Source organism: Solea senegalensis, linkage group LG15 (assembly GCF_019176455.1).
Source record: "Solea senegalensis isolate Sse05_10M linkage group LG15, IFAPA_SoseM_1, whole genome shotgun sequence".
Lineage (NCBI taxonomy): Eukaryota > Metazoa > Chordata > Actinopteri > Pleuronectiformes > Soleidae > Solea > Solea senegalensis.
The window spans coordinates 16368023-16390934 of record NC_058035.1 but is presented as its reverse complement, the minus strand read 5'-3'; the positions used below and the strand labels follow the sequence as shown (position 1 = coordinate 16390934).

At 38.7% G+C, this 22912-nt stretch overlaps 1 protein-coding gene across 1 annotated transcript; it reads right to left on the bottom strand.

Moving 5' to 3' along the window:
- Nucleotides 1–402: 402 nt before the first annotated feature.
- mrps5 (mitochondrial ribosomal protein S5) lies at nt 403–19422 on the bottom strand. Its single transcript, XM_044045728.1, has 12 exons — nt 19342–19422; nt 18335–18487; nt 16505–16630; nt 15712–15825; nt 14485–14604; nt 12766–12800; nt 5884–5974; nt 5326–5372; nt 3760–3817; nt 3063–3125; nt 2852–2988; nt 403–1556 (listed from the first exon to the last, which is right to left on the bottom strand). The coding sequence occupies exons 1-12, from the start codon at nt 19388–19390 to the stop codon at nt 1332–1334; spliced, it is 1218 nt and encodes a 405-aa protein (XP_043901663.1). The 5' UTR covers nt 19391–19422; the 3' UTR covers nt 403–1331.
- Between the last annotated feature and the right edge of the window lie 3490 nt (nt 19423–22912).

Here is a 22912-nt window from a genome sequence, read left to right as displayed (position 1 = left end):
ATTTACCTCATTAATTCAACATTTAAGGAAATATGAGCTGAGCTTTCATCAGGAGCAGAACCTTATTAAAAAAATACGACAGAAAAATAAAAGTGAGGAGGTTTAACTCAAAGCTAACTGAAAGCGGGGCTTAATACTGCACCTATGATGCACGTTGATTTACCAGGGCCTTTAGAGTTATGGACGTCCTTCGAGGCGGAGTCATTCGCCATCATTTGCGTCCTTTTCAAAATGCATGTCCGTTCTGGCTGCACAAGATGGCGGCCCCTGTAAAGCAAGGCCCTTGCACATTAAGAACATATTGTAAAGCTATGAAGTGATGATACGCTTATACAAACATACGCGTGGCTAGTATGTTCACCTTTTTCCAATAAAACTTCAATCAATAATGGACCTTTAAAATAACAGTTTCAGATTCATTTTTAATGATACAGAAACGTTTACAGTGAACGCTGCCTCTGACTATTACTGCGCTGATGTTACGCCACGAAACTTCTGTTCTGACACGATGTACGACCTCCAGAAAATAAGAAAATGACTGAGTGAGGCTCAAACTGCCAGTATCAGGCCCAGTACATTTGAAACCCATGCCAGATTGGAGATCAAAATTCAAAGTCAAAATCACTTTGAAATGATTCAAATCAAGCATTTGTCTCTGATATTCCAAAGGGAAACTCAAGAAATCAAGTATCATGTATTTGCCTCAATAGGCTGAATATGATGCGTGTGAATATGTACGTTAGATTTTTTTCTCGAGTCCTTTCTTACACAGGATGTTGCTACATATAATGACAGATAATGATAAAGACAGTTTCTACAAATTCTTCACCATCAACCTTCAGGTGATTTACAGGGATTTGTGAATTTGGGATATACAAATAAAACGTATTTATTCACAGACATTTGTGTTTCCCAGAAGATGAATTGTGTTCTTCTGACTCTCGTGCCACTTTTCAAGCAGACACTGTGCTTGTTAAATAATTTAGCCCTGTTAACTTGTCCCCTCTGTTGTGACAGTAGCACGAGGCCCGTCTCCTGTCAGACTTCTAAGATATAACACGATTATTCAACGCTTTGGTAACAGAAAGGTAAAATGTTTTTCAAGGTTTATATTTTATTCATATTGAATTTGTAAAGGAAACACTGATATCTAGGACTTTCATACTTGAACGAGTCTTAATATTACCTTTGTGAGGTGTGCCGGATAAAGTTTTTTTAAGTAAGAAAAAGATGCAACTTGAGTCCATGATGCCAAAATTAGACCTATCAGACTCCTCTGGCCTTTCTCTGTCCAGTGTTGTCTGATCAGTCATCAGCAGCACACTCCTGTCCTACCAGACGGTGCGTTTGACTCCCGCCCAGACGGAGCGTTTGCTTCCCTGCGCAGCTCGAACGTCATCCCAGTGCAGCGGAGTGTCGGGAATCTCGTCCTCTGGCTCCGGGTCGGGTCGTGCCCCATCTTTAGGACTCGCTGCGAGTATGGGGAGGGGGCCTCGCTGTGACTGATACTCAACGACGTGGAGCTTCTTCTTGTCAGCCAGAGACTGGTGTGTTACCTATAAGACGGCAGAGGAAGTGGCAGAGGTCGGTGAAGAAAGGAAAAGTAATGAGAAGCGAGGAAGAAGAGCCAGGTCGCTCAGTGAGTCTCACGGTTGTAGCTCGACTACACAAACATGTGTGCCTCTGCTACACGGGGAGGTAGAGCTGAACAATTCATCGGAATTTGATCAAAACTGCAATATGGAGGTGCAGTATTTCTTGAATTTTAAGGTGCATTCATAGCAGCCCTTCATAATTGAACCCCGGTTTGTTTGCTCGGAAAGTCCGGTTCAAACTCTGGCCCCGCCTAAAAATGTAGGTCTCGGTTCACTTCAAGTGAACCAACGCAGGGCATTGTGGGTAAACACAACCAAACGACCTTAGATTAATATTATGTACGTCATATTCTACAGTGAAGAAAACATCTTTGTTTCCCACAAGATCTGCAAAAATATCACACAGTAATCATTTTAAATATTTTGAGAATAATCATGTTAAATGTACCGTTCTCTCTTATACTGTGAATCATATCACAATAGCAATTTGAGTCACAATAATCACAATTGGATAGTTATTCAAATTTGTTCAGCCCTACGAGGAGGTGATACACCATCTTTCAGTTGAAAAGATTACAAATATACACTGTTATTAAAGTGTATGGCTCACATTGACATTTAAAGAGGAAGCTCTTTAGATGCATGCAAATTGAATCTTCAACTACAGTGCTCAATTTTATGAACTCAAAAAGGGAAAATAAGTTTGTAAATCAAACTCATTCAAAGGTGACCCTTTTCTTCTAGTTTTCTTTCTTAAAAAAACAACAACAAAAAAACAACCGGTGTCTACATTTCAATTTTCAGATCACACAATGTGAAATGATTTCTCCGATTCTCAGTTTATTCTTCCGTCCTTCCTTCCTTCCCTCCTTCCTTCCTTCATCTCTCCCTGCAGTGACCGTCTCAGTCTCAGTCCCTGACACAAGTGGCTGAGTGGTGTCACTTGACACTTATCAGCTCTATATATCATGGATCCCTGATGCCGTAAAGGCTAGAAAAGCTGAACCACTAAAAATAGTCAGCATTGTCACAGATTAATGAGTCACTCCATCTTAAATGTGATGTATATAGATATATAAAATATGTAATATGTATGTATTTGAAATGGTTACTGCAACCCCAACTGACAACATTGCATGGATTTCCCATAAATACAAGATTAAGACGCTGTACTCCTGTAAACCTGGCATTACACCGTGTTGTTGCTGTGAGTGGAGATTCACGGCCTCCTTGTTTTTAGTCCATCCCTGTCTCACCTGTTTGGCCAATCCACTGAAGAGAGCCCTGGTGATGCTGAGGTAATTGATCGATCCCTCTACTTTGCAGTACATGTCCTTGATGCCGATCAGCTTGCACAGAGTGATGACGGCTCTGTGGCAGCGCAGACCATAACCTGCAGAGAGGCAGACACACACTGTTGTAATCACCGTGGCTGGACATTAAGGGTGGACAAAGATGACGACGCACCTTCGCTTTGCTTCTTCATGCGCAGCGTTGTCTTCATGTACTTGGACTCAATGTCATGATAAACTGTTGGAAAGAAAAACAACTTTGATTACACTCAACGAATGTGGAGGAGGGAAAAAAGAAGGAACAAAACCTGACCACCAGGTGTCCCTCTACACACACACACACACACACAGCAGCATATCCTGCTCACTGCAGCCGCTGGGGCTAATTATGCAGACAGTCTGTGAGTGGGAGCAAGGTGCTACTAAAATCCTTCAGGTTATAATTTTGTTCTGCTGTCACATCTCGCTGAGTGCTGTCCCCGCTCCCTCTCAACAGCCAGTCTCGACTGAAAAACACTGAATATTTAAATGTGCCATACTGCTGCAACAAAAGAAGTTACATAAGGAGGAGATGGAGGTGGGGAATTTAGTGCTTGGAGCAAACCTCCTGCTGGGTGAGGAAGTTTAAAATGCAAAACTAAATGTTATACACAAATTCAGTAAAACTCCAACACACAGAGAGAGAGGAACAATTGCCAAGGCTGCAGGAGATTCAGGCTCAACTCGAACCGTGTATAATGCTGCATTTTCTTTTTCTCACTGATTATTCTACAACAAATTACTGATTATCTTCAATAAATATCAGCTGTTCCTCTATAAGACAAGAAAGTGAGACTGATCATTAAAGAAGAAGACTCACACAATATACTTACTGGTGTGGTCCTGGTATCGATCTATATAGTACAAGTAGTGGATTGCTCTGTTCTTGGCCTGCAGTGACATGAAAGATGCACACAGACAGACAGACAGACAGACAGACAGAGAGAGAGCGAGAGAGAGAGAGAGAGAAGAGAGGACTGAGAGTTAACACTGTTATTAGAGTAAGTGGTTTCTGTAGCTGTTGACAAATTAAAAAACATATGATTAATTGACACACATTGCTATTACTTAAGAAAAGATACTGTAATCTTCTTACAAAATTTAAGGCATTTTCTCCATTTTTTTTTACTCAGATGTCTGTTGGTTTGAAGCTTGTTTTTGAGACATTGAAACAAAAACAATTGTGAAGCACGGATATGTGAAAATAAGACAATACATGTTAAAGGAGTGCAAATGAGGCAAGTTTGTCCTCGTTTTTTAATATAAACAAAGTAAAATCAACCTTGTTTGTTACTTTGTTACTTCACTGGCCGATGGCAGTATTCAAGTTTAACATGTATTTAAAAGGGTGCTTTCCATAAATGAATGAATGAATAAAACCAACAAAGTCATTCTGCATGCAGTCGTCATTGCTGCTGCTTGTCCCTCACTGGCTGTAAGCAGCACACTGAGAGAACTAGTTGATGATCCATGGTCTAAGGACTTGGTAATACTTTCTTTTAATTTACCATCAAGCAAGTGTTCATGGTTACCAACCATGAACACTTGCTTGTGTGTGTCCACATTAGGCATGGGGCGATACCACTTTTTTGTGTCCAATCCCGATACTGATCCGATACAGTCCACTTATGAACAATGAAGCTGTTAACAATACATTTGTAGAAGAAGAAACAAACAGCTCAAACATGACTCGGCTAAAATGTTTTTGCTGATTTTTATTTACATTTTTACAGTCTGTGCATAGTGAAGCATGTGATATATGTCAAATGCGTCCACATGGACCACCACGGAAGTGGACGGATGACAAAATGGACATCCCACGGACCCCTGTGGACACTCAGAAGTGGAAAGTACAAGTGCTGACGTTTTGGGAGACAGGATCTCTATTTCTCAGACTGACACAGACCTTTCATATACCACAGAAGACCAGAGGCAACCTCTCCATCTCTGAAATGCTCCGCCCATATTGACATGTGCTTTATTGCATTTTTTGTCTCACTCTCTTTTAGACTGCGTTTCCTTTAGGTTGCATTGCAGTGTAGACAGTTGTTTGAGTAAAAGCTTTGCCACATAAGAGACATGTCTACGCATCTGCTAATTAAAACAGCCAACAGGACTGCTCCTCCTTTCTCTGAACTGTCCCGTGTTTGGCTAAACTCTCCGTTTTACTGTCCAGATTTCTCCAAAATCCAGAGGAGGTGCGGTCTCAGATCGCTACATTAACATTATGCTAAAAAAGTTACCATGGAATAATTTATCAGCTTTATTATGTGATTTCCCTGGACAGAATCAAACTCAGGTTAACATTTGGGAAGTTAATAAATACATAGATGATCCTAAATACTTAAGTGAGAGTTTGGAGTAAATGTTCGCTCGGAGTAACAATAAAAAAGTCTTACCTTCCTCAGAGCTGCATTTCGATCTGCTGCTTTACCCAAAGCGTAGCCTGGTGAGAAGGAGAAGAAGAAGTTTAAAACAGCAAGTCAGCAGAGCACAGTTGTTGTTATAAATAAAACAATCAATAGATTTTAATGATACATTGGTGTCACTGACCACATTTTAAATAAAGAAGCATTGACAGATTCTGTAATGAGACACACTGAGGCAGGTGCGCCTCTGGAATATGTAAAGATTTCCTGAGCAGATTCTTTTATTTTGCTGCTCACTCCTGAAAAATGTCAATGTGTCAAAACCACTTCACTCCCCTGAATCAACAGAAAATGAAGTTAGTGTTCAGCTTTTTACAAAAGTAAAAAACATTGTTTTGTGACTTTTGTTCAGCCCCATGTGTTCAAAAACAATAGATTAAAATACATTTTCGAGCCTAGTTTTACATATCCAAACTTTTTTAATCTTAAAAATGTATAAATTACTTGATTTTTGTCATATGTGATTTTTGAAGATAGGTCATAGCGTGTAAGTTGTGATTTATGATACGTTTTCAAGGGGATTCAAACCTGCAGCTCCTTTGCCATTTCCCACTGCAACCAGACAGCTAATCGACCTCTTTCTTCCCTCTTTGGCCGTCATGTTAAACACAGCCTTCACCTACAAAACATCACATTGAACAACACTTGAACACAGCCCAAACATCAATATGAATATTTAAGATACTGTTGTGAGGTTGTTGTTGTTCTAAATAAAGACAGAGGTGAATTCAACCAAGACATGTACAGCTGAAACTTCAGGTTTTAATCTGCAACTTTTAAGAGGAGTCATAGACAGAAATTTAACATACACACATATGTGCATAAGTGGATAATGGCTGAGTGCATAAGTGGATAAAACACCTTTTTTTAAATGTAATGCTGTGTTTCCCATCCCTGGTCCTCAGGGAACACTGCCCTGGGATAAACACTGCTGTAATGACACCCCAGCAAGAGTGTGCATTTTGTGTGAATGAATGAATCTGCCTCACACAGGAGGATTCTTTCATTTATTGCACTCTTGTATGTGAAGGCCACCATACGCCCCTGACGTACTTGGAAATGGGAGTGGTGTCCACTTTCATTGGTTACAATCTAAAGTCTCACCATAAGATGTCTCTAATAGAAGAAACTAATGTAATGGATTTTCTTTTTTTTTAAATCAGAAGTAGTTTATAAAGTACAACTAAATGTATTGTTATGTATATTTTACTGTTTACTTTCTAACCAGTGGTGCCATTTGACAGAAAAACACTGAATGAGGTTGTATGTATTCATATTGGATTATTTGACCAACACATTAAGTCGAATCAAGCCGAACAATGCCAAACTGTAGATCACTTAAAAAGACTCAACAATCCTAGAAACGTGGGTTCATCTCAACAATTATCAGGGGAATGTCTAAAATCTCAATATTTAACAAAGAAGTCTCGTGTATTTAGCGACAGCACTGCTGATCGCGAGCGGCGTCACAAACCCTGACGCTCTATTTCAGTCCAGTGACTGTGTCAGACGGAGTCTGTGCTCCAGTCACGGAAGAAGTACTGAACAAACCTTTTTAATTAACTGATTCTAATGATTCAGTTACACTGAAAACAAAGTAACGGCAGTTTCATGCAACACTCACGTTGAGTAGGTACTATTTTTGTAGTGGAAAACCAACCTAAAGCATGCTGTGCCGTGGCGAGTCTCAGGACCATAGTAGAAAAGGGTCATTATTCTGTATTATTACACCGTTTTGGTCACTTGGGAGCCAGAAGTCTGGTTTTGTGAACACAGCTGATAACGTGTTTGTAAACACTACATTGAGTTGTTAAGGCCTATCTTGGTGTGTATCTCAGTGGAGATCAACTCCCATTGATCCGAGAGTAAAACGGTCATATATCACACATTTGGCATCTCGTCTGAAGTGATCTACGAGCAATACCATTTTCAAAACACTAGGGGGCAGCATTGATACACTACAGAGAGGAGAGGGAGGGTGCGAGGAGGTAAAAACCCCAAAGAAAGGAGAGAAAAAAAACATGAAGGTGCAAAGATACAGAAGCAGATGTCAAGAAGAAGAAGAAGAGGGCGGGTCAGAGATGAGAGATGTAGAGAGTTATGTAAAGAAGAGAGAAGGTGAATTAAGGGATGGTGGGGAAGAGGATTGAAGGGTGAATGAAAATAAGCGTAGCTGGGAGAGGTAGAGGAGGAGAAGACAGGAAAGATAAAGAGTGTTATTTGTTTCTTATTGCATTAAATATGAGAAGCATGGTGATGCTGGTGGATAGAGAAGACACAGAAAAAAACTGCATGTGTGTGTTTGTGTGAAAGAGAGTAAATATACGATGAAGAATGGACACTGTGTTGTACTGGGCAGAATACGAGCCCAAGGGACTGTATGTGGTGCCTTGATAAGGTGAAGAAACTGCTCCCAAAAGTAACTTTGCAAAAGACAGGTTCGTTGTTAAGAAACAGCCTAAATCCAAAAGTGATTTAATAAGGTGACGAGATGAAAATGTAACAATTCATTCACCATCAAACATCCTCAAAATTATTTTTAAAAGTAAATATGGTTTTAATTAGTTTGGAAATGTTACATTATTTATGTGCGTGGCAAAGAAAGACAAGTAACTAGGACAAACAAAAGAAAAGCGAGGGGGGGAAAAAGCTGAGAAAAGCAAAGAGAAAGTGTGAGAGAAAAGCAGAAATGACTTAAGTGTGAACATGAGAGAAACTGAAAATAGAGCAAGGCTTTTCACATTCTGGTGACACAATTAGAAGAATAAATAATCAAAAACATGAGAAGTATCCCTGGACTAGATCCACATGCAGTTTCCAGCTATATCTCTTCCTAATATATCCACTCTTTAATAATAACAAAAGGTATGGTTAACGCTATATGGAGCAAAGGAACTATACTCTTTCTGATCAAACCAGAACTAGGAATCATAATGAGTAAGTGTAAGCAAATTTAGCTGATTATATACAGTGTTTAAAATTGAAACCAACAAGATTTTATAGTTTATTGTTAACAGTTAATCGATTATCATTGAGTAACTCTTTCAACAAACTGTTAAGGAAAATGCATGAAACTTGGGCCACAGACTTTCTGCAAAACCCCTGAAACAAGTAGTCAAAACATAAAAACGTCTCATTCTGTCAACAAAAAGGACAACTCCTCAAGAAAATGGATGCACGAGTGCCAACCATGTCCCAACTCTGTTCACAGCTATCACCCTGTTTTTAAAGAGGTGGCTTCGAGGACCACCAGCAGTCTCACCTCGATGCTTTCATCCCATGCCAGAGAGTGGCAGAGCAGTGTTGAGAGTTTCAACTCAGGGAACTTCAAAGTCAAGATCCGCCTTGAGCGTCTCTCTTATGCAACACACACTTCAATAAAGAGTTTAAAATGTATCTGCAGGGGCCACTGCACTAGGATTAGGGTCAGAGTAACAACAAACATCAAAATTCAACATATATATACATACATACATACATATATGTGTATATATATATATATATATATATATATATATATATATATATATATATATATATATATATACACATATACACACATACATACATATGGGAGTATACAGGAGGAGGATGTGGCTGTAAATGAAGTCAATCATGGGTGATTCACGACTCGTTTTGTTGAGTGACAATTATCAACGGAGTGTTATGGGTACTCAATGGGTCGAGAGATCTAAGCTTTAATCATCTATATGAGAATGTCACCTGCTATTAGGTGGTAGAAAGCTCCACCTCTCAACCTTTAATCCAATTTTAAGTTCTTGCAAAGTTGCTATCATCCGGCCCAGAGATCGTCTACGCTTAGCAAACTTTTCAAGGTTGTTGGGCTCAGGGAGGGACAGCTGTACTGAGTGAGAGGCTGTGAACATCACTTTTCCCTCTGTCGCCCCAACTTCTTTTTCTTTTCCCGACCGTTACCTCAACTCTCCGCCATCCCTCACTCGCATGTTTATCTCTAAGTTCCAAGTGACTGCACATCGTTCAGCGACCGTTCCATAAACATGGGATTTTACTCGATGGAAGTTAGGCACTACACTACACTGGATTACATTTAACATCAATGTGTATGTTTTTAATTGTTCTGTACTCAATTCTACCCAAACCCATTATCTTCACTGTCATTATCTCTTTTATTACAAATCCAGTAGACACGTGACAATGCAAGTTCAATATTCACTTTCTAATTAGCTCTATTTTTACGGCAACAAAATCCTGATCAGATTAATAAGTGACTCGACTCTCCACAATGTTAACAAGTTGGTCACTGCTGGGCAGGTAGAGCTTATCAACTCCCAGATTGCAGAGATGACCCTGATGAAAGTGACGAGACTAGCCCGAAGGAGGACATTTATATGTGATTTACTTCAACAAACAGCCATTAAACCCATTCACCCAAACCAGCAGGTGGCTACACAGCTCTGAGTCTGGTTGTGCCAGAGATTTCTTTCTGCGATAAAGGGAATTCATTGTTCTCTCCACTGACACTACATGCTTACTCATTTTATGAACTGGTGGGTTTTTCTTTTCTCTGTAAGGTTTATTTGATTTGATTGTTCATATAAAAGTGTTTATTTAATAGCATGTCTGCTTTATACAACCACCAACAAAACTCTGCTCCGAGTCTGAAATACTGACCTACATCTCTAAATTCTGGTTTCTATATTTCAATAGTTTGACAATTTGCTGCTGCCATTACTTATGATCAGCTTGTAGCTTGTTGGTACTGATCGATGAGTCAGTCAAGCCAAATGATTTAAATAATTAGGTTATTATTGGTAATGGCCACTTTCAACAACAGCCATTTCTCCATTTAGCTTCTTCAGTTTCCAGGTGCATGCTGATTAACTGTCACACTCTCCTGACTTGCATGAAGTGAACACGGAAGAGCCATTCTTAGTGTGATTAGCATTATTAACCTGCTTAAACGTAATGGTTGCTGTGCAAAAGGCCCATTACCACAGCCTGAGTTTAGAGAACATTTTAATAGTGTGGCCCCCTAATAAAGCAAACGGCTCAAAATAAGTAATGATGCTAAAACATGGGTATCGATTCTTTTGAGAAAATACACAAAATACTCCAGTAGCACATACATTATACACGGTTGTTCACTGTTTTATATGATCTATCGATATCATTGATTTAATTATGTTGTCCACACTTCCTGACTCACTCTAAAAACTTATCCTCCACCTCTCTCACTCACTCTCATCACACACCCCTGCCTCTATTGGATGTGTTCACTAATGGTGTGTCTGCATCATCGTCCTTGGGAGACGAGCCTTTTTATTCCAGTAAGCCTTTTTCATTTCATTAGGCCTGAATTTATAGAGGCAAACACACATGCAGTTAAACACACAAGATCGCCTACACAGACACACATTCACACATAGATAACCCCACACACACACACACACACAAATGCGCACACAAACAGGGTATATTTATAGAGGGAAATAGCACAAAAAAAGCATTATCCAGTGTTGATGGAGAACCTAATACCAGTGACGCCATTGTTAGGGCTGGGTATACCATCAATGTGACTCAAATATACTATCTATATGGAACACATGTGTATGTAAAACATATAGTTTTACATACACAGATACACAGATGAGGCAGAACCTCATTTATGTGGAACTAATTAAGTTTAGAGTTAAGATTTGAATTGTGGTTAGGTTAGTGTTAGGCATTAACTGGTTATGGTTAAGGTTGGGAATAAGCTTGCTAGGCTGTCCGAATGAATGGAAGTCAATGAAGTGTCCGAAGAAGAATAGCTGTTCAAAACTGTGTGTGTATTACAGCATTATTCCCATTACTAAGGTAATTGAAATAAGGTAAAATACACCATGACAGAAAGAATGAAAATGAACCAGTACACAAAGCACATGCATACATATACACAGGAGTTCCTGGTTCAACTTCTTGGCATATGAGTTCTCTGTCCTTCAAAACAGAACTTACCATCACTAATTCCAGAGGTAAAATCTTATTATTCATGCTAATTTTCTTTCAGGTTTAACAAGCTCTGGGCTGTTGCTATAAACACTCATGCAACTCTGACCTTTTTAAAACGACACATTTGGCCGGCAGCAACTGAAATTTAGTTCTCGACAGAAGTAATCCTTGCTCAGCACATTTGCCTCAATCACCATCGATGTGTACACGCCATGCTGCATTTTCCACCATTTTGAGTTTCTTGAAAACAGTTCCCCCCTTGAAGGCTTTTAGCATAATTACTCAGTATAGTCTAATTTATCCAGAGGAAAGTGGTGAAAAACAATTATCCTGACTCACTCCTACCGTCTGTGTAACTGTGACTTTTATATCTATATGGATCTTAACAGGCTCCACAGGCCACAAGATGGGGCCTCACAATGGCGAGTATGACTATGACAGACAGGTCTATTGTTGATGTGTTGATATTGTGTTTACAAGAATGAGACAGATTTAAAAACACAGCTGACATTGACTGTCCCCAGGTGTCGAGGCTAGATCTGTCAACGAATATTCTAAATTCAAACATATATTTGGATATTTAATAAAAACGGAGATCCGATTGTGAAAATTAATATTCGATTGAATATTAATTCATATTCATTTTCATTGCGCCGCGGGATTTCTTGTATGTGCCCTCTAACTCGTGCGCGCGTTAGACTCCTTGGTCCGTGTTTCAAGACGGGTCGAGTGGGTTGGCGACATCGCCGCAGACCCCTGGCGCCTGATTTATGCGGGCTGCTCCCCACGCTGGCGACGCGAAGTGGTTGGAAGTCTGCCCCCAACAGTCGCGCCGGGGGCAGAGGGACCCCGTCTCTCGGGTCCCACCAACAACCCCTGGTGAGGGAGCATTGCGCATAGAGGGGGAGGGGGAGGTTTACGGTCTTAAAAGTGTTACGGTATAGGCCATCAGGTCATTTACTTGTTTTGTAACGTGTAGGTATGTTTTAGGAATGGTAACCCTGAAATAAAAATACCTATACAAATAGTTATGTCTCCTTGTATTGTTTTTGACATAATGTGCAAAGATAGATATTCGAATGGTTCGAACATATGGGGGTTTTTTTTTTAGAGGGAATATTCGAACGTCATTTTGGAGTAATTTGATTTTGACAGCCCTAGAACGGGCATAATGAAACGTATGATAAGTATAATATGAGATCCAAATAAACAAAACAGTGTCTTTAAATCATTACTGTTGCAATATAAAATATTTATGTCTCAACATGATCCCTAAAGTTAATATGACAGATTAGTAGCAGAATAATACAAGTTACAGCTCCACAAGACATAAAGCAACATTTAACATAGCTGATCAGATTAAATTAATATCCCTTTCATGCATCTTCAAACACGTTTGGGAATAAATGGGAGTCACGTGTGTCCGTGAACACTTACCTCAATGACACGTGAATCAAAATCCTCGTAGGTTTCTGAGGAGAAAAAAAATCATGTACAGAAGTGAGTAAAACAATCTTATACTCACAAAGACATTTGGGCTCAGGCACACATGTACTTACAATATTGTAAACAGACTAAATATGGCTCCTGCTAGTGTAACAATACCCAGAAGCCCTTGCATTAGCATTGACACTTTTCACCGTCAGTGACCTCGGAAGGATTTTATTTCCCCGACACAAGCCTGTTCAACAATTAACAACAAACAAAGGAGAGCTGACTTAAAAGGCTCAGAGGAGGAAACATGCACGCACACACAGGCACATACACACAAGCCAGATGGGACATACCATCTCACCATCTGAAAGAAATTCAACCCGATGAGTGACATGCAATGCAGTTTCAGCCTTCTGCATGTTACATTCAGTGGGCCCTGTGTGTATTTGTGTGTATGTGAATGACAGATGATGTGTCTGTGGTGAAAAAGTGTTTGAAGATGTTTGGGGACGAGCGTTATTGTGTATTTCACAGTGTTGGAGACAGTGCATAAGCACGGACGACAAGAGAGAGGAAAAATCCAGAGAAAAGGAAACTAAGGAGAATGTGAAGGAAGCAAGGGATGCACTACAGAGCCTAATCTGTCATCTATCAGAATTTGGAGGTCAAAGTCTGTCAGATAGACCAAAATCTGAATATGTGGTATGCTGGGAACAGGAGGCTGAAAGCTCCATCAGTAGAGCCGCTGGAATGAAGGAGCAGCATTCTTCACTTTGTAATGAGCAGTTGACTAGACAGGGGATGAATCTTTATGGACCTTTATGGACTTCAGTGCTAATGCAAACCCTCCTGTTACACAAAGCTTGGATTTCCTGACACCTTGAAATGTTAAAGTCATAAAGGGATAGTACTCCCAGTGCCCCAGTTCCACATACTGACAAGAATGACAGCATTGACATTGGAGACACGACAAATAATTTATACTAACTACAGAAAAGATGGGAGTGGAAAAGGCAGGATGACGGAAACAAAAGCAGAAAGAAAGATGAACAGAAAGAGAAAGAGAGAACGAAATGTGTGTGAGAGAGAAAGAGAGATCTGAAGACAAAAAATGTGACATGGAAAAACCAGAGAGGAGAGAGAAAAGATGTCTTTCTAAATTAGGACATTGTCCCACTTGACACTTTGGTTGAATCCTAAACTTCATCAGTGATAATAGGCTACCAGTCTGTCTCGGTGTGTGCATTTGTATGTGCAGATAGTTGAACTAATTTGAGCCTGAGAACAAATGCTTCTGCAAATCAGGGACCTATGGTCACAAAGCCTAAATACAACTGACATTTGCAATGAAAAACAGCTGAATGTGGTTAAACAAGATATTTTAAGACATCACCCTTGAGTTTAAGAAACTAGGACTGAAGATTCAAATTAAATCAACTATATTAAAAGCATTCATTGTAATATTAGTGACAACAAAAAATGTTAGTTGCTGCGTTTCATGGCCATATAATATATGATCCATTAATGTACTCTTACACTCTTAAAACGTGTTTTAAATATTTTAAATACAGTTATTGATCAAGATCATCATGTATCTGTTTAGTTTGTAGTATATTTTGTTTAGTGTGTTTGAAATGTTGTTTTTTATCTCAGTCATTCTTTCTTGGATAAATAAAAAGGTTAAATTTGTTTTTTTAAGGAGCAGATCTGTGTGAAGTTTACCTCCATTGGGTCCACGGTCAGGGGGTCCCAGGCTGGTGCCTCCCATGGAGTTTCCTGTCCATCCTCTCTCCCTCTTCTGCTTCGTCTTCTTCCTCTTATCCCACTCATCCCTCTGACGAACTGCAGGTAAGAACCGGGCATCATATTTAGCAGTGGAGCCGGGAGGCCACATCACAACGTGATAAACATCCACGGTGCTATCGGTCATTGTCAAATTAACTGTGTAATTACTGTTAACAAATTGGATCAGAGAGAAGATAAGTGACAGCACTGCTGATGCTTTTGCTCCTCAGTAACCAGGCTTTTGAAAAAGATTTTCAGTATCATCACTGTTTTTACAGATGCCCCTGCTTTATGGCAAGATATAATATGTAATATTTATGCATTCAAATATCAAGAAGCAAAAATAATGTAAATATAGATTTTTGAGTAATTTCAAGAACTTTTAAATCCACAGAAATCTGTTATTTTATTCAAGGTAACAGACTGTACCATTAGTTGTCTTTATTGATGTCATCTGTGTTGAAAATGATACATTTTAAATGCTCTAAATCCTCCTACGAATTTAATAAAATGTCTGGATAGTGTGAAGCTGCCCATCTGCTGGTCAGGTAAAGTTTTCAAAATAAAAGCCTTGATGGAAAAATGAAGATTCAGGGTATAATAAACCCTAGAATGATTTTAATTTGAAACGTGAACGGGACTTGTGTTTGTGACACACACAATACGTTGACAGCTGATTGGCAACACTGAGATTTAGCAGCTACAGTGAGGCGTCAGTAGCAAGTAGGGCTAAAACAATTACTCGATTACTAAATTAATCATCGACTATTTTGATAATCAATCAACAGCTTTTATGATATTTCAGGTTTCTTTGCTCCACATAACAAAGAAATCATCAAAACGGAATAATTTTGGTTTGATAACACAAGACGTTTGAAAACATTATCACTTCAAAGGTTTAAAAAAACACATTGTCTGACATTTTATGGATCAAATGACCACTCAGATATACAAAGAAACAAGAAAAAAAGACTGAGACGGAAGTGAGCTGAACGCTTCTCTCTGACATCATCAAACTAGGTTTTTTGTTATTGTTTTGAGAAGGTGAGAGAGACCCTCTCTGTGCATACCTCTGTGCGTTTAAACGAGGCACAATACTCGTATGCTATTCATCACTTATGCTAATTCCATATGTGTGTTATTCAGTGCATGCAGTTTCTGTACCCATCTCAGCTTGCACCTCCTGCTGCTCAGCCTCGTCTCTTCGGCCCATGCTCTGCAGATTGCCATCCTTCACCACAGGCGTGTTCAGACCAGGCCACAGAAAACCACCTTGACCTTTAGGACAAAGACACAAAAAAAGAAAACGGACAACTTTGAGAGAGGCTGGAGAACATTGCAACAGTTCTATTTTGTACATGTAGAAGCAGGTGCTTTTGAATATAGCTTTTCCTGGAAATAAATATTTATATGTCAATTGAACTACGGCAGTGTAGACAGACAACAAGAGTAGCAATTAAGAAAATAATCTGATCTGTTATCTACTACATGTGAGTCTCACGTTCACAGTATTCGTTGCCAAAAGCCACAGTATAAGTCTTAAAATCCTTAAGTGAATAATGAACTCAGAACAATAAATGAGACATTTATTTCAAGTGAAAGCAAAAAAGGAGAGGAGACAGAGAGATTGAGGCAGAATGATGACTGGAAAAGGCTAATTAAAACAGGAGATAGAGGACAGGCAGTCAGAATAACTAGAATTCCTCTCTAGAAGAGTGTTGTGATAAATAATCAGAACTAAAAAAATAAATATGGCAGTGTGTTGTGTCCATTAGGAGCTTGTTTGCGTTGCACACTATGATGAACTGGGAATGGCAAATTAACAGCAAAGGAGACATTTTAACATGCAGATTTTTACAATTATTAAAAACAAAGACATTTTCATATTTGAAAAGTATGAAAAAGAGTCCGACACAGAGAGGGAATAAGAGAGAGAGATAAACAGGTAATGTCTCACCTTCTCCAAGGATTTGTCCCCGGTTCAAGTCTGTCTTCATTTTACGCTTGGTTCTCTTCCCTCTGCCCTTTCTCCCTCCAGAACCCGTCTCTGCCAAAACACCTCTCCAAAGCTCATCAGCTGTCACTGTGAGCAAAATCACAAAATCACATTACATAAACACATGAATACAACCACTCAATCACATCTTAGCTGTAGAAGAAATTAAAGCAAAACATAACAGTAGGGAAACAGTAGGAAACAAACCAGAATTTTGACAAAATAAACAAACCAAGATTCAAAACACTGTTCCAGTGCCTAGCTCAAGTACCTAGAAACTACAGATGAAAATTATTTATGAAGCTTTTAATTTCAAAACATAAACAGCTACATTACCGATCTCATTTGTGCACAGCAAAAAGTGATCATTGTATACAACAAAAACACAAAAATGTAATAACTTTGTTATGTTTATCTTTATAATTCATTAATAATTACAACCCTTAATTGATCTCTCTCTCTCTGAAAATGAATTTGTCCAGTCTCTCTATATGAACTTTATACTGTTTTATAGCTGATTTTCAAAACTGTAAATTAATTTTAGAAAAAATGACTAAGCTGTCCCAATAAGCCAGGAACAAAACTGTCTAACAACTGACATGTGATTGCCTAAGTTGCCTAATTAAAATACAAAAACACCCTTAATGTTTGTAAAGACCAGGCACCTAAAGTAGATGAACAGCATCACAGGTCCAGTTTAGGGCCTGCACTATATCCACAGATTAAGACCCATCTGATAGCACAATGTAAAACTGGACAATAAAATAAACTCCACTATAATCTTGGTGAAAGTAAAAATTTACTGAGGCCTCATGGAGCAACTACGGAGCACAAAGACAGTGACAGTTAAACATAAAAATACTTTTTAAGGGTTTTTAAAATATGGTTTGACAGTGAGGATATTCATGTGACATTTAATTATGAGAGAGCCAGACAGTGATTGAGGCAGAAAGAGACAGAACAGAGGAGAGAGATTTTGACGGCAACATATCCATTTTACATTGAAAATGTATCTGCATTTGTTAATAGGAAAATCAGCTACAATACACAGTGCCAGGGACCATCAATTGTTTTTAACAGGAACATTACCCTAAACATTCCAGGCTATCTAAGGGCTATCTTACCAAAAAGAAGAGTGTCAGATGACCACAGTCACCTGGCCTGAAACCAAGTTTTTACCAAACCTGGGAACTTCTTCAAGACTGTTGAAAACCATTTCAGGTAAGAGAATGCCAAAAGACATAATGGGGGAAAAAAGGTGTGTCCAAACTCATATTTATATCTGAATGTAACGTGTTGTTGGGATGGTTGCTAAATGATGGATGGGCTGATGGGTGGGTGTGGTGGGGGATTGTTCCTTTCTATGTTTTAAGATGTGAAGCATTTTTGGCGCTTTTCCACTGTATGGTCCTAGTGTGACTTGACCCTGCCGCTGTATTTCATTTTAGTGACTGTGTCAGAGTCTGTGCTCCGGTCATGGAGGAAGTACTGAACAAATCTTTTTAATTAACAAATTCTAATGATTCAGTACACAGAAAACAACTGCTTTACAAGTCACTAGTCACCAGTTTGTGTGTCCCGTATAAAACGTCACAGCAGTTTCAAGCAGCTGTGAAGTGATGACCCAACCATCATGTATTCAGATACCTGTACATTATACCCATATGAATTACTGCTGGTGCATTAGCATGGGCACTGATGATGGACAATAAAGCTCACAGTAAGTGTAACAAACTGTTGCCACAAAACCACATTATGTAAAACAGCCCCAGAAAGTTCTCATGGACTTACACTTATTGAAGAAGCTACCATGGCGAGTTTGCTGCCATGCTGTGGCAGGGGACTGTGGAAGTGCAGGGTTCCTTTGGAGAGAGGCACCTGAGGCTCGACTCACAAACTGGGATACCTGAGCTGCTGGTACGATGGTACGGAGAGGTGCTACACCTGAAAGACAGGGACAGACACCAGAGGACAGAAAGTTGTGTCAAAACTGCAGGAGCTGCACAGCATAAATGATACAATGACAACAATTAATACATGTGTTATTTACATAAATGTTGCATAAAATATAACGTGTTGGTGGAAGGAAAAATATCTAAACTCGGAACAAAATAACAACAAAAGGAAAGCAAAACTTTAATTTGATATTTAAATTAATAAAAATTGAGATTACACTAAAATAAAATATTGTTGTATTGAACAAAGTATACCGACTAAAGCACAGTCTCAAATCATCATATAATTCGTCTTAAATTAGCAGAGTGACGTTGAAATTCAATACATTTTTAATAGAATTTGGTTGGTCATTTGCATACACCATTTCAGGGCTGCCTGGTAATTATCACAACCAAGAGCAAAGAAATAAAAACCACCGCTTAAGTCCCCTCGCTGTAACATATAATATTATTACTATTACAGCAGTTAAACGGTAACATATTATAAAATATATTGAAATAAACATTTAAGTGCAACGAAGACACGTGAGGTTCATAAGACCTGTACACGAGACAACATGTCGTTGAATATCATCAATTTAGCTGTAAAAATTCTAAAATATAACGACATGAGAGTTTAATTTTATTAACTTTGTCAAAAACATCGTTTCTGACTAATCAAATTTCAAGTCATCTTCCAGGTAGCAGGCAAACCTGCAGCAATGACAGGCTGGCCCGGCTCAACTAACCGATTGTCCACGACCAGTCACACACAGAAAACATGGATAATGTTAAAACAAAGCGATATATACTCTGTTAATGTTTATATTAAGCTGCAAGACGTGAAAAAGAAGAAGAATTCACCTCCGAATGTGATGCGGAGGGCACTACACATCCGTACGGTCGCCGCCATGATGGATGTGAGGGGTCCTTCTGATGACTACAAGGCGTTGAAACGGCGCCTGATGAAAAATGCGGAAATACTGATATATATTTTTTTAGTCCCGTGTAAAATGAAATTGCATATCCACGCATACATTTTATAGAAAAATTATTAAATAATATAATAAAATGATTTACTTTGTAAAAACAAAGTTCTTTTAGTTCTCAATGTCAACCTTTTGAATCCTGTGAATGTTATGGAGTGGAATATTGGATATAAATGATTGATGATCTTATATCAAATAATACCCTGTCACTCACAATGCAATTTATATTTACTTTCAAATTCAGAATGACTGAACTAGTATCTCACATTTTTGCAGGGAATACATATTTTTTTCCTTTTTATTGAACTGGATTGAAATTAAAAAATGTATTAATTAATCTATGCCTACATGAAAAACATGGGGAGCAATAAACCTCAAAACTCTGAAATTTAAGACACACACACACAGGTGTATCTCAACATGTACTGGCCACCAATCAGCACCTCTAGCTTTTGAACATGACTGAAACTGCGGCAACTGGCTGGTAGTTACCCACTGTGTCTCAGTGTCACCTACTCAAGATGATTTCCTTATCCTAGTACAGTGCAGAGGTTCAAATAAGGAGTTGCTTGATGAAGGACAGCGTGTCCAGTTGTGAGACAGCAAGATGCAGGAGTTGCTGCAATGCCCTTTTCTATCATAACTTTACTCCAATAATAATGTGCAGTAATAACAACTTTATTCAGAGGTTTATGTAAAGGAGTGAGTCACTTTTCCTGGCTCAGTACTGCAGCAAGCAGAGGAGTAACAAGTTATTTATTTATTTATTTATTTATTTATTTATTTATTTATTTATTTATTTATTTATTTATTTATTTATTTATGTATTGAGGATAAACACAGTGCTGCTGTAGTCTAGTGTAGTTCAAGTCAAAGCAAGCGAGGTTTGTCTTGGAAATATATGTGCAAAGAATTGATGGCGTTTAGATTGTGAACTCTCTCAGTGGGCTGTTTCAAGCCAGAAGGGTCCACTACTGTATTTTTCCGGGGGGATTGGCTGTTATAAACATATTACATGCACTAGATATTTAAAGTTGGCAATGTTATTCCACATCCAGAATCCTGGATGCATTTTTTCATTTTAGAGTGATATGCAGTGTGCCAGTGGGAGTCCAGCAAACTGAATAATGAGCAAAAGCCTTACACAATATAGAATCAGTGAATTCACCCAAAATTAGACAACGACAAGAGAATGAAAGAGTTAACAAATATAATAAAATTAAATAAATATATACAGAATAAAGTGTGCAGATAGAAATGTTGTACATGCTTTAATTAATATTTTATATATTTATATATATATATATATATATATATATAGTTATATATAATTATATGATATTTGGTTGATAGCTCTGGGCTCAAACACTGACAGGAGCTTCAACACTTGGACGAGACGCAGCAGGAACGAATCCATTTTACCATGTTTGTGTGGCAGCTATTTGGATTGTTTATTTGTTTTGTCTTGTCTGTTCTCTTGTTTACATGGCAACTCTCGACTTGTGCTGCAGTGCTACATTGGGCTAACACCTTAAAACTATATCGCCAACAAACTTACATGAAAAGAGTGGGTAGACTCAAAGCATTTATTTTGTTGTAAATGCAGCATTTAGCAACAATAAATGCTTTTCACCATCAATAGCACTGTCCCCAAAAAAAGTAGTAGATGTAGACATCTATCACTCTGTCTCTGCTCTCTTAGTCTTTGGCCAATGAGGCAGGAGTTCCACTGTGTGTGTTTTTATAGTAATTATTGTGTGAGAAACAAAAAAAAGAAAGAGGAGAGCAGAGAGACAGCAAAGCTAATTTAATCACAAGTTACAAACAGCAGCACAAAGCAACACATTGCAAATATGGCAGACTGTTCCGCTAAAGATTTTTTTAAAGGGAAGTATTGACTCAGCTGACCCTGAGGAGGAGGCAGCTGGAGCAAAAACTGTAAAAGCACAGCTTTGTTTTGAGCCTTGAGCCTGCACAACCTTTAGCAGCTGTTGTTCAGCAGACCGTAATGGCGAGTGTGGGAGAATGGAAACAATAGGTAGAATGATAGCAATGAAAAGAGGACAAAGACATTCATTTCTTCATTTTAATTTTGTTTCATAGCTGCAGTGATCCCGCAGCTCATTTCCACTATCAGTAAAACAAAAGCGGGTTTGTGGGTATAGGACAGGTGAGTATGCAGTACGCACAGTCAGAGACCGAAACATAATGTGATTCCATGTCTTCTGAATGTGTTTACAGACCATATATGGTCTAAAAGGAAGTGAGTCAAGTCATTACTTGTATTTTTATGTCGTTGCTGTGGTGATATAGTCCAGCACCAAGATTACCTCTTAAATTTAACTGCAAACAAAGAACTGTGTCCCATCAGGCTCAGCAAATTCACTAGATAAAACTATAGAATCCCTTTCTGAGTCAACAGTGCAGTCCCTAAATTGTCAAATTGTCAAATAACAAAGCATTAGATTTATTTTTTTATTTTTCTTCAGTGTCTCTGTAAACTGTCAACAAAGGGATATTAAGATATGTCACATTTACATTTAAATTATTGTCAAATTAGTTCATACCGTGATGATGATGAAGTCTATGAGCTCCACACTACTCTGTGTTTCTCAGTATTGTGGTATTTGGATCTTGTGTCACCCTGTGACATTCCCACACTGCACACAGATAATGATTGATTTTGGAGGCATCAACAATATTGTGCATGCGAGGCGGCTGCAAACAGGTTCGAATCACAAAGTAGAGCCCACGACGTTTTCAGATATAAATCCTACTGCTGGGGCCACATGGTTGGCGTAGTGGTTAGCACTCTTGCCTTTGCAGCAAGAGGATTTTATCACCAACAGATTAGAAAGGCACATATCTTTTATACACATGCAGCCATTTATTATAGGTTTCTTAAATTTAAAAAAAAAACCCTCCTCTTTTATATTTAAAGATAAAAATGGCAATTTAAATTATTTTTAATTAACGTCTCCCATTTCATCCTTAATACATTGTCAAAACTAAACCTGCGTATAGTGCTTTTATCATTTCCAAAACTCTTCAAATTTAACTGAAAGTAGGTAGAGACAGTAGCAGCATGGGCAAAAGCACAAACCAGCCAAAACTACAAAGAGAGACTCACAGTTAGAGGGGGATGAAGGCTTCTCCCCATGCATTCGACTTCAGGTCAACTTAAGCTGACGTGGATCGATACTGTGAGTCCCTGCTGTCCGTTCTCTGACACATCCTCTTCTCCTTCCCTCCTCACACAGACAGGACGGGACAGGAAGCCACATGAGGTGATACCACCGCACCTGACTTTAACTGCAGGGAACAACAGCCGTCAGCAAATACGTCCCGGGTTTGTTTCAAAATCTCATTGTTTCTGCAGATAGTTTAGGGCAACAGCCGAGATTTTTCCCAGTAGCATTCAACTGAATAACTGTGCAGAATAATTC